At 44.8% G+C, this 13,306-nt stretch overlaps 1 protein-coding gene across 1 annotated transcript in view; it reads left to right on the forward strand.

The window, feature by feature from the left end:
* Window positions 1-13,306, forward strand: part of LOC150087596 (glycine receptor subunit beta-like) — a gene marked incomplete at its 3' end in the record, with an annotated part of 248,147 nt that overhangs the window by 116,427 nt on the left and 118,414 nt on the right. Inside the window, exon 2 of the mRNA XM_090372544.1 lies at window positions 9,218-9,303. Within this exon, the coding sequence (XP_090228670.1) occupies window positions 9,218-9,303 (86 nt within the window). The remainder of the gene's footprint in view (window positions 1-9,217; window positions 9,304-13,306) is intronic.

Genomic DNA, 13,306 nt, shown 5'->3' on the forward strand with positions numbered 1-13,306 from the left:
AAGCCGTCTCCCTCCCCCACCGGGGAAGGAGAGTAATAGTGGGCCAGACATGGGAGCTGACCCAGATCGCCAATAGGGCTTGAAGTTTGTGGCTGCGAAGTGGTCGTCTATCATCAGTGGCCTACCATCCAGGGCTAATGGAATTCGCTCAGACTTTCTTGGCAGGTCCCTACAACGACTGTGCAGGTTTTTCTTCATCTTTTGGTGAGAGTCGCTCATGGGACTGAGTCCCGTCCGTGTGTCAGTTAGGAAGGATTTTTATCAGGGTTGAAAGTCCAGTCATGTCCATTTGTTGTCTGTTTAGTGCGACAGCTGCTTGGTCGTTAGTATTTATAGATTGGGCAACGCTCCAGCTGTGGGTTAAAAGAGTCGCCTCTTTACGATCACTGTTTGTGGGATGTGTTGTCGTCATAGTGGCGGTCTTTACATGTTCATTTCTGTGCTTTGGTCCCAACCTGGGTATGTACAGTCATTTGCACGCTATAGGTTAGACTTATCTTTGGTAGTCGTGGTTTCTCCGTGGGCCCTATGGCCTGTCCGGGAGTGAAAGTCGGGATGTTTGGATTCAGTCACAATGGGGAAATAGGGATTCGAGACTCCTCTTTTTATTGTGCTGGTAATTCCGCAGGTCAGTGCGGCTTGGTGTGGTCGTACCAGCAGTGAGCTATGTTGGTTCTAGTTACTCAGGGTTTGCTAGTGGCGGCAGAGTTTGCCGTCTGGCGTAAAAGCTCTGGACAAATTTAGACAATTGCTTGTAATTTGCTTCATTCTCCAGTAGATAATGCTCCTGGTTTTTGAAGTTGAATTGCATTTGTGTGATCAGGTGTCCACGTAGATCTTCATAGTGCTCACATTCATGCATTATGTGGTCCCATGTCTCCAGGGAGCTACACGCGCACATGGGATTATCTGTGATGCCAAGGAGGTTCAGTTTGTTGCGAATCGCTCCGTGTCCTGTGAGGAGGTAAGTAGTGTAGCGTCCGGGGTTGAACCATTGCGGATATTGTGCGTAGACCTGTTGGAGATTAGGCAGAAACTTTCGAGTTATTTCACCTTTGGTTGAGTCAGTCTAACGTTGCTGCCAGATTGTTTGTAGGTATGTTTCCAGTCTGTTATTTATCGGATCTGTGGTAAAGTCTAGATAGATTGTGGCTTTTCCACGCCTGAGTTGCTACTGCATTCCTGTGCGGATTACTTCCAAGTCGAGACGCAAGGTTCCCGTGATAACTTGCAGTGCATGTGTTGATACTGTATTGCATGCTCGGGTGATGGTTAGGAGGATCGGTCTGTGTATTATTTCCAATCGTCGACGATTCACCACTGTTGAGGCCTTTTGATATCAGGCGCCGGAGGCATAACCTAACCTAACATGTTTGCTTATAAGGTATAAGGTATAAGGTATGTTCGTGTCAGACGGCGCCTGGGATTTCTCCCATCTCCGCGTATGTTCGCTGTATCGAGGACAGTACACTGTCAAGCCAGAGACTTGAAAGTGTGTGGACCATGTCTGTGCAGTGTGATCTGTTGTGCCCATTGTTTGTCCGGCTTATTGGCCGCCTGGCCCCTGGTGGGGCCCGACGTTGCCCATACCTTGCCACGTGGAGGCTAGCTGGGTGTCCAGCATCATGACGAGTTGCTCCGGCAGGTCCTGCCACCTAGTTTCCTGGGATTTCAGTGGCTAGGACCTAAAAAATAAATAAATTAATAAAAAAAAATAATAATAATAATAAAATAAAAAAATTAAAAAAAATAATAATGATAAAAGTAAAAAATAAAATAATAAAATAAAAATAAAAAAAAAAAAAATAATAATGATAAAAGTAAAAAAAAAAATAATAAAATAATAATAAAAAAAAAAAAAAAAATATATATATATATAGGCGTTTGACGTTGATTCTTAAGGAGATTGCTGTTAGCAAATCGCTGGTTGGGGTTGAACGCTAGAAAGATGTAATAGGTCGGGCAGAATTTTGTTGTTATTAAATTTAGACGTGTGGGCTATACGTTAGATGAAAGATAAAAGTGTGAGGAAGGGGAGGCTGAAGACTGGGGGGGTAGAAGTAGAAGTAAGGGGTCGATAGAGGATATGACCCCTGCTAGGCAGTATAGCATGCCCATGCCACACCAGAGGGGAGTTTGGATGGCGGGTGGGGGAGACGAAGAAGAGCTACTCCCCCTGCCATGGATAAGGTATACAGTTAGAGTGGGGGAAGAGACTGAAGACTGGAGGGGAAAGGCAGAAGCATGGGGACGATAGAGAAGGCGACCCCAGGTGGTCAGTGAGGCAGGCCCATGCCTCACCAGGCAAAGAGATGGGTTGGCAGGGGAGGGAGGAAACAGAGCATGTCTCCTCTCCCTCCTGCCGGGGATAGAGAATTTAAGATGAATAGGGTAAGGGTATCCCATTCAGCTCGCCATATAGCATTTGGCAGCGGAGCTGCTAGTGGTTCTAGTCCGTTTCCAGGAGCGATCGGACCGAAGCATGATCGGTCATGGGGTGGTTCCCGTCCGTTCTGCAGTCTTTACCGTCCAAAGGTCCGGGTTTGCTTGTTGGCGTTTGTGGGGTCTTTCTTGTGACATTTCCCATCCATGTGGTGTTTGCGTCAATGTTGTTTATGGAGTCATTTCTCATTTATTCAACTTTAGGTCCACTTCAGGGTTTAGTGCCTTGATTATCGGAGACCATTGGATTCAGGCGTCTTCCACGGGATGATTTCCTTCGAGGTTTGTTCATTTCCTTATTGTGTCAGTTGTTGATTGCGATTTGCTGCGATAAGAGCTCTCCGTCTTGTGAACAGGGCCAGTGCATAGCTGGAGAAAGCCTGATATTCTTCCTTGGTGTCCAAGATGTGGTACTCCTGGCTGTATGGTAGATACTGTATTTTGGTGATGAATGCGCTGCGGAGGTCATCATACAGCTGGCAATCATGCATGATGTGCTGCCAGCTCTCCAGCCCCCCGCAGATGCAGGTGGGATCTTCCTGTATTCCGAGTAGGGATAGTTTTGCATTCAGAGCTCCATGTCCTGTCAATAGGTATGTGACTTGTAGGCCCGGGGAAAACTAGGGTGGGAAGTTCGGAAAAACCCGGCCAATGTTGGGCAGAAACTTTCTGGTGATTTCGCCTTTTTGCGAGGTGGCCCATCTATCCTGCCACATCTGCAGCAGGTGAGCATGCAGCTTTTTCTTTTCCATAGACTTGCTATTGATGATGTCGGTGGTGAATCCCAAACATGTCTGTGGGATACCCTTGTCCAGGTGGTGCGTGAGGCTCCGTCGAATGATCTCTAAGTCCAGTGGAAGGACACCAGCAAGGACTTGCAGGGAATGCGTGCTCACTGTGCTGCAAGCTCGAGTAATGGTCAGAAGGATGATCGGTGAATCGAGTCAATGATTCGTTTATTGACAACAGTTGTGGCTTTTTGATACCATGCGCCAGATGCATACGTGACTATTGGGGTGAAGATGGTTTTATAGAAAAGACGTAGCACCCGTCTGTCTAGGCCCCAGTCTCTGCGAGTGACTCTGGCAACCAATGCAGTATATCGTCTGATTTTTGTACACAAATATTTCAGGTGGTCCTGAAATGATAGATTTGGATCTAGAATCATGCCTAGGTACTTCAGCTGCTTTGAGAATTTAATTGTTTTATGGTCAATCTTGATTTGTGGAGGCCGCCGGAGGTTGAGGCACCTCTTGAGCAGAATGGGGTTTGTCTTTGCAGGGGATATTCTAAGTTGATTTTTCTTTGCCCATTCCTGAAGGGTGGACAGAGCCCGGTTTGCCAGTGTCTCCAGTTGTGTCCTTGAGCCCGCTGACACTGTTAGTAAGAGGTCATCAGCAAAGGTCTGCGATTTTACCTCGTCAAGGTCTATAGCTAGGAAGGAGTCCATTACTATGTTCCACAGTAGTGGTCCAAGGACCGAACCCTGTGGACAGCCACGAAATGTATTCTTGGAGAGGGTCCCATAGGGAGCAACAATCCTGATGTATCTGTTTGTGAGGTAGCTCTTGATGACCCTGTAGAGGTTGCCTGGGATCCCAGCAACCCGAAGCCTTGCCAAGATGCTTGGCCACCAAAGTGCATCGAAGGCCCCAGCAAAGTCCACGGCAATCACAAGGAAATACTTCTTGGTGCATCTTGTTACTTGTTCTTGTAGGTGTATTAAGGCATCCACGGCTGAGCGACCCCGCCTGAAGCCAAACTGGTTGGGTGAGGCCAAGCCAGCCCTGTCATAATATTGCTCTATTCGTCTGTAGAGAAGGCGTTCAAGTAGTTTACTTGCAACTGTGAGAAGTGCGATCGGTCTGTACGATCCTGGGAGGTGTGGTGGTTTGGTCGGATTTTTCAGGTTTAGTTTGACGTTTGTTTTCTTCCACGAAGTCGGGAAGGTGCCACAGTGAAGACAGAGGTTGAAGAGGTTGAGCAACAGGTTCGGGAAACACTGTACTGTCTTTTTGATGATTTCGGGCTCCAAGAGGTCTGGTCCAGGGCATTTATTTCCCCTAATGAGGGTGGCAGCACTCTTGACCTCCTCCATGGTGAAGTGAGGTTCTGTCGTTGCTGTTTGATAGCTTTCATTTTCTAAGCAGAGTTGGATCTGCTCTGTTGTCTCTGGTTGTATAGCCGGGTGGAAGACTGTGTCCAGGATATTGGAAATAGTCTGCTCCCAGGTTGTGGATGCCTCCTTGGGTCAATGTGGTGGCCGCAATAACTTCCCCTCGGGGGAGTTTATTCATGGTCAGTTTGTAGACGATTCCCCAGGGGTTCTCGTTTCCCATAGTGGAGACCATGCGCTCCCAAGATTGCTGTTTACAGCTTCTGATTTGGGCTGTGTAAGTGTTCCTTGCTTCTTTGTGGCGTTGTCGGAGTACTTCAACCTCTGCCGTCGGCCAGGAGCGCCTGGCCCGCTGAAAGGCCTTTCTTCTGGTTTGTGTTTCTTTCCGGAGTCGTTGCAGTTCTAGGTTCCACCACGGCACAGCCCCAGGGGTTGGATTTTTCTTTTTAATAGCGATGTCGCTTGTGTGCGTTACGATCTCTGTTATCTTGCTTTGGAGGTGATCTGGGTCTTCGAGGCACTCAAGCTCCCTCTGTCTCTGTTGTATGCTTGTTTTTAAGGTACTTTGGAAGAGTTCCCAGTTTGCTTTGGATATGGAGTGTCTGTGAGTGGTTTGTCTAGCTGCCGGTACTCTAGTCAGTGATCTGTTGAGTTGGAATGTAATGGCTCGATGATCAGATGTTGTCCAGGCCTCTTGGACGGACCAGTCGGTAGTATTATTAGCGATGTTCCTGGAAGCCAAGGAGACATCTATGGTGGCTTCCCACAGTGTATTACTAAATGTGGGCAGATTGTTTGGTTGGTTTAACACTGTCAACGTTGAATTTGCAAGGAACTCTTCCAATATAGTTCCGTTTCTGGTGCCATGTCTGTTTGGCGTGTGACTATGCCACATTAATGACCGGCAGTTCACGTCTGCCCCTACTATAATTTTAGCGTTGGGAAGGGTGTCAGCAGCCAGTTGGAGGTATCTTGTGGCGAAAGTTATGTCTTCGCCCGGTTGACAGTAGAGGGCAATAACATAAAATGCCCCCAGAGCTGTGGTGAGGTGGACACATGCAGCCCAGGCTGTGCAAAGCTGTGTGATTTTGGTCACCGTAATATACGGATTTCTGACCGCGACTGCGGCCCAGGGGTTGTCGTCCTCGAATTGTACTATCTTGTAGGTCAAGGGGTATCCCCTGACTATCTTCATGTGTGAGTATGGCTCTTGTATTATCATGACATCTACATTCTCCTCTTCAGCCTTGATACGGATCTGATTCGCTACTGCTCTGGCCTTCTGTGCGTTGATCTGCAGAAATTTTACCTCTGTAGTATTGTATCCTCTAAGGCGCGTCCCCATAATCCAGCCTGGATTGGAACAAGCTCTTAATTTTCAGGTAGGTGGGGCACTTGTTATCCCTGATTGAGTGGGTGCAGTCCAGCTTCAGACTCTTGCAGTTGGTGCAGATTGGGTCAGTACTCTTGTTTGGGCAATCCTTGTAAGTGTGGCCTTTTGCCGAGCAGTGGCCACATGTGGGGTCAGTCTGGGTGCAGGTGTGCATTGTATGCTCATATTTACAGCACCTGAAGCATTTGGGTACAGCCACATGTTCACGGAAGCGGTGGCTGCCCCAATTTACATATACTCTCTTCTGGGTGTTTAATACTTTCCATGCTGCAGGCACAAGTTCAATTATCCAGTTTCGTTGAGTGCCATTCTTGGACTTGGTTGAATATTTTGGTGTCAGCAGTTCGTCCCTTTTGTGTTCTGGGAGAGCGGACATCAGGTTTCTTTGATAGATTTCCTCTGTTAGTTGATCCGGGGTCAGGTCTTTATCCAGGTCATAAATAACTATTGAGGGCCCTTTTCTTTTAGGGGTAGTCGCTGTGAGCTCCAGCTCAGTGATTTTGGTATTAGTGATAATTTTTTGTGCTTCTTCCCTTGTTTCTGTCTCTATCAGTACTCCGACATTTCTAGTTTTCCTGACCGACTTTATTCTGGTTGTCTTGAATTCTTCTTTTAGGCTGGTCATGATTTGCATCTTTAATTGTTCGCTTGTTTGATTTTCCTCAATGGTTGTTGGTCGGAGCACCACCAGGTGTGGTTGTTTTGGCAAGGTCTTTTTTGTTGTAGCAGGTACACTGCTTTTTATAGCTGATTCACCGGCTGACGTCCTCAGCGCTTGTGCATAAGATGGAGCACGCTGTTGCATTTTGTTTGCCCCACCATCTAGGTATGCCTCCAGTTTCACAGCAGTTGTTTCATATTTTAGGTTATTGTCTCCAACTTTGTCCAGAGGGAAACAATCTGTCCCCTAACACCAGTGGTTATCCGGTTGTTAGAGTCTTTCATCAGATCCTCAAGGGCGGTACGCAGGATTTGAGTTTTTTCCAACAATGTGCCCTCTGGCCAGGAGGGGTCCAAGGGTGCAGAGGCCTCTGGTTGTTTTTTCTCCACAGTCAAATCAATTTGTGGGAGGGAATCCTTCCGGGTGTCTTTTAGCTGAGCACTCTGGCTTTGCGTTTCTCTGTCAGGTTTGGGTGTATCCAGCTTCTTCCACTTCTTTTTCGTAGCTGGTACAGTCCTCATCTCATAGGTCGCTTCCTGCATGCTGGTGTCTTTGAATTCCTAATGAAGTGCAGCTGTATATACCCAATGAAAAAGGCTTTTTTTTTTTTTTCCTGCTAACACTGCATTTATTCACACACAAGTAGCTTAAGAGTATTTAGTTTTCAGAATTCCATCTAACCTCCTACTACAGCACTAAAAGAATCTACAATAATGGCGATAAATAGAGAATAACTTATCATACGTTATGAAGAACTCTGTTCCCCTATTAGCTGTGCTCATATTACATAGTGATACGCGACATAGTGAGCGATCACAAAACTCTATAAAGTTATAGTACTTATAGGATTCACTTCCTAATTTGGTAAACTGCACCAAGAAAAATTTTTCGATACTTAACGAGCATTATTCACTTTTAATGAGCGTCCATTACAGTGCAAATTTAATATCTAAAGGTGATGACAGGTCTGCTGTATAGATCTTTATGCAGATGGTGAAATTTGCGCCGCATACGTGCTATTGAAACAAGCACTGGGTAAGGAAGTAAAAACGAGAGGCACAAAACGGTGAAACTGGCAGCTCCCAGCGACGCCCGTCCAAGGTCACGGAAGTGGGAAAATAGCCCCAGTCAAATTTGCGAGAATAGAGACTGTGGTGGTCAGGCAAAGGAGTGGCCACCTCCCTAAAGCTTCGGTTATGGCACCTAAGCGGAGTGACCAAAGAACAATAGCGGTGAGAAGAAAATGGAAGAAACTCGAAAGAGAGCTCTAATAACACAAAACTATGCTTACCAACAGAATCCTCAAGTTGTGATTATCCATTTGGTAACAAACTGCACTTTTAACACGAAATAAATCCATAGTTCTGACACGATAATACAGGATCTAAAAATAACGTGACCGCTATGCTACCCTCGCCAGCTATCTCACATGTTTGCTTAGTGCGGGTTATGTTGTTCATCTGGCCGCTTAGCCTAGGGTCTGTGGAACACCACAGACCGCTAGTTGCCGTCACTGGCACTGGGAGCCGGACCAGGTAAGTGGGAAGAGAACTCTGGCTTGCCGACCCTGGGGTTAGCCTGAGCTTCCCAGGGAGGGCAAAAAAAAAATTCTTTTTTGAAATAGGAGAGGGGGTGAGAGATTGAGGAGAAGAAAGAAGGTAAGCAGAAGAAAGAGGGCGAGGTAGGTTGGGTTCCCCCCAAAAAGGGGGAAGCCCACCCTAACTCAACAAAAAAAAATCAAATTATTATTTTAGGGTTCCCTGTCATTAAATACATTAACCCGTATTTGTGTCTGCAAATTGCATATGTTCTATGGTTGATTTGTCTGTTTTGCAGGACGAAAAAACCCCAGTTACTGGGGAGGAAAACCTTGCTATCTACGCCTGAGACCGACTAACTCAGCCACGGAGTGGAAAAAGCCCATTAAAGTTCCTCGCGTCATCGACGGGATTCGAACCGAGGCCTTTTCCACCCGGTGTGGGAAGGACGGTGACGATACCACTGTGCAGACCCTACCTCAACAGTCAAACATATTTTGATTGACTGTCCACACTATCTACCACATCGTAATTCAACACTTCAAAATCTAGCTAATCTTCAAGAACCGCTGACATTACATCATATCGTAGGAGAGGAGGCAAATATTAAGGAACTTTTCTGGTTTTTTAAACAAATTGGGGTGTATAATATTTTACGAATAGGTTTCAGAACTGAAATGAAATTGAACTGCTTCGTTCTTAATTATTTTCTGATATAACTACGAATATGCGCACTATAGCCATAGCCGCTAATGTGCCAATAAACAACCATAACACACACACACACACACACACACACACACACACACACACACACACACACACACACACACACACACACACTTATTTCAGGCCGTTTCACAGAGGTTTTGCGCTGTCGCAGATGATCAAGGTGGAGATGGGAATTTGCCTAGGTGCCCCTGATTCAGGCACATAAAAAAAAACAAAAAAAACGCCACAATTTTAAGCAACGGGCGAGACATCCGCGTGTTGTGTGGCCCAAAGAGGACTTTCTATTGTTCGGCGAGGACTCTTCGATGTATTCATCCAACTCGTTGTATTTGCAGGGGCCTCTCCGAGAACAACTCGTCGGTGCGGCTGAATGATATCATTTCCGAAACGTACGACAGCATGAAGACGCCCATGTTGAATGGTAAGTATTTCGACGTTATCTTTGTGATGTGAGGGTACGAGCAGTGGGTATGTGTGTGTGTGTGAGAGAGAGAGAGAATCTTTATTGCGCTTCACGGACATAAGTCCAATGGTTTTATTTTCAAAATTTTTAATTAGCATTAGGATTAGTACAGGCATTTGATGCAAGAAAGCAAGCTTATGCAGCATCAGCCAAAAAAAAAAAAAAAAAAAAAAAAAAACCCACCTCCACTTCACCCCTCTGTTCGTTCAAAATACATGTCCAGCTGAGCTTTAAACTTATTTAGGCTATCTACTTCGACAACAAGGGATGGAAGTCTATTCCACCAACCAACCACCCGCTGGCTAAAGGCAAATTTCCGCACATCTATCCTACATCTGTCTTTCCTCAATTTGAATTTATGCCCTCTCAGGTGATTATTCTGAGCTAGAGGAAGAATCCCATCAGCATTGAGCATGCTCAAACCATTCAAGGCTTTATACACCTTTATCAGATCACCTTGCTGGTGCCTAGTCACTGTAATTTGCAAAATTTAAGCCTTTCTTCGTAAGAGCACCCCTTTGTTCCATTCACTAATCATGTTGCCCTTCTTTGTACTCGTTCCAGCAGCTCTACATCCTTCTTGAAATGAGGCCTCCAGACCTGTATACAGTACTCTAGGTGTGGCCTGACCATTGCCTTATACAAGGGAATAATCAACTCCTTATCAATGCTGGAAAAATTCCTGTATATCATTGACAATTCTCCATGAGCTACTCTTGCAGCCCGTCTGCACTGCTCAGAGAACTTCATATCCGCCTGCACAACCACCCCCAAGTCCCTTTCATTCTCTACCACTGTCAGTGTAGTACCACAGAGTTGATACGTTGCTCTGGGGTTGCTGTTTCCCATGTAGTAATTTACATTTGTCAATGTTAAACTTCATTTGCCACCTCTCAGCCCATCTGCTCAACCTTTCCAGATCCTGTTGCAGCAGCATAGCATAAGTAGTGTCCTTAACAACCCTGCCAACATTTGTATCGTCTGCAAACTTGGACATTAAGCTTGATATACCATCATCTATATCATTTATAAATACAGAAAACAACAATGGACCCAACACTGAACCCTGAGGGACTCCACTAATAACATTAGTCCACAATGAGCAGTGTCCATTGATTACCACTCTCTGTCTTCTCCCCCTCAACCACCCCTTTATCCATAGCAGTAATTTGCCTCCAATGTCACACTGCTCCAATTTGTGTAGCAGTCTTCCATGTGCAACAGTATGAAAAGCCTTTCTAAGATCCAAGTATATAATATCAAAGCTATTTCCTGCATCCAGTTCTTTTGTGACTGCATCATAGTATCCAATCAAGTTGGTCAGGCAAGACTTCCCCTTAACAAAACCATGCTGTGTCCGAGCTATAACCATAGTCTTGTCTAAATGATCCTGCAGTGCTTCTTTAACCAGTGCCTCCATTAATTTTCCTGGAACAGAAGTTAAGCTTACAGGTCTATAATTACCTGTGTCAGCCTTTGATCCTCCTTTGTGAATTCGGGTCACATTTGCACATTTCCAGTCTATGGGTACCTCCTCTGAATGCAAGGAAGCTCTCATAATTATGGCTAAGGGTTTGCTTAATTCCTTTGCTGCCTCCTTTAATATAACTGAATAGATCCCGTCCACCCCGGGTGCCTTTCTTGTGTTTATCTTCAACAATTTCTCCTCCAGTTTACTCTCAGTTATTTCAAGATTCTGTAGCTTACTGCTAGAGTTGAATACACCTCTGGCATTCACCTTCCTGAATAACTCCTCATGTGTGAATGTCGATGCAAAATATTCATTTAGTTTGTTAGCTACCTGAGCAGGATCATCAACAGTTGACCCATCAATATCAAGTGGACCAATCTGATTCATCCCCTTCCTTCTAGAGTTTACATAAGTAAAGAACTCTTTGCTGTTTTTCTTTGCATCCCTTGCCAAGGATTTCTCGTAATCTGCCTTCGCCTGCTTAACCTCCTTTGTAACTTGGTTGCATATCAACTTGTATCTATCATAGGCTTCTGTGTCATGTGTTAATTTGTAAGTATCCCAAGCATTTTTCTTCTCTGCCATATGCCTCATCAGTTCATCTGACATCCATTTTGGCCTAAACCTTGAACAATATTCCTTAGTTGGTATGTAAAGCCTAGTAGCTTCCAAAATGAGTTCTTTGAATGCTTCCTATTTTGAATTTGCTGTTGGTGACATCATCAGTTGGTCCCACTGTATAGAATTTAAATACTGTCTCAGTCCATCGTAGTCGCCTTTACGGAAGCAATAACCCTTCCCTTTACCCCTAATGGTAGTTACCTCTTTCAGTAAATCCCACTTCAGCACACTGTGATCACTGCCACCTAGTGGTTCATTTATCTGCAGATTCTTAATGCACGAAGAATCACTGCTGATAATCAAATCAAGAGTATTACTCCCTGTAGTTGCCTCCCGAACATGCTGATGTAGAAAACAATCATCCAATAAATCCCCAAAAGCCCTGCTAGTGTGGGAGTGACCAAACCCACGAATTCCATTCAATATCTGGGAAATTAAAATCTCCCATTATAAGACTCTTTGATTTACTGGCCCACTCTATTTCCCTGTACAGTTTCTTATTATACTCATCAGAGTCATTAGGCCTATAGCACACTCCTACTCTTAATTTTGATCTTCCAATGCTTATGTCACACCAAACTGACTTGACACTGCACTGTCCAGCGATGTCGACTGGCTTCACTTCCTTGGTTTTTATGTGTTTCTTAACTAATAGCATAACCCCTCCCCCCTTCCTATCCTGTCTATCCTTTCTGTAGACGTTGTACTCCCCAAATTGCAGTTCTGCCTCCCTTATATCTGTGTGACACCACGTCTCTGATATCCCAACAATATCTGCCTTTGATGTTTTGAGCAATACCTCAAATTCATCAAATTTGTTTACTAAACTCCTAGCATTGGTGTACACGCAAGTATACCTGCACCTGTTTCTATTCTTAGCTACCCTAACCCAACCCAACGGTTTACTTGTACCGCAATGACTACCAGCAGTCTCTGAAATATCCTGCATCTTGTTTTTCAGGCTTCTGCTCATTCTAATAGAAGCAGTGCAAGAATCACTTTCACCTCTGCCAGTGGCTACTGTCAATCTATTGGTCTTTGTCTCCCCCCCAAGCTAGCAGTTTTCCGACCCACCTAACACTGCCTCGATAGCATCAGCAAATATTCTTGCACCCTTTCTATTTAAGTGTATCCCATCCCTGTAGCAGCAATCTCTCCTGTTAACAAGTACACTCCAGGCTGAAAAAAATTCTACCCCTTGAGCCTTGCACAATATTTCCAGGGCCGAATTGATCGACAAGGCTCTCATCTATAGGGTTTACAGCTTCCCTATACTTCCGGGATACTCAAACAATTATTTACAAAATAATAAAAAGGTAACTGTACAAATGAAAACATATTTCGAAACAAAGGAGAGAACTCCTCACAAGAGTTAGGTCTGATTGAGCTGGCTTAACATCGAGATATGAGCACCAGCTCAATCAGACAGAAGCAGTGAGTCATTGCTCCTTAGTCCCGCTATTTTTTTTTTTTTTCCGGTATCTCCAGCAACGGCTAATTTGTTTAGGTAAGTTTCAAATGTCTGGCTAAAAGGTGCAGAAATGGAAACTGATATATTTCCATGTTTAGAGCTGGAAAGCTCTCAACGTGACAATGACGCTCACCATGACTTATCTCTTTCAAAGAGACTTAAAAAAGACACAACAAAGCAAGAATCTCCAACGTTCCTCAGTGCATTCTTTGTCATCCAAACCTGTGAACAAGTGCTCTCCTTTCATCATCAAGCGATGCTTAGAAAATGCCGCAGGTTCACCAAAAGTGGTTAAGAAGCGTCTCCAATCAGGAGATTTACAAATAGAGACGTACCACTCAAGACATTCTGAGTTGTTTTTACGGCTAACTTCTTTAAGTGGAATTGTGGTTCAAGTC

The sequence above is a fragment of the Mastigoproctus giganteus genome, chromosome 4, assembly GCF_048544385.1.
Source record: "Mastigoproctus giganteus isolate SK-2022 chromosome 4, ASM4854438v1, whole genome shotgun sequence".
Lineage (NCBI taxonomy): Eukaryota > Metazoa > Arthropoda > Arachnida > Uropygi > Thelyphonidae > Mastigoproctus > Mastigoproctus giganteus.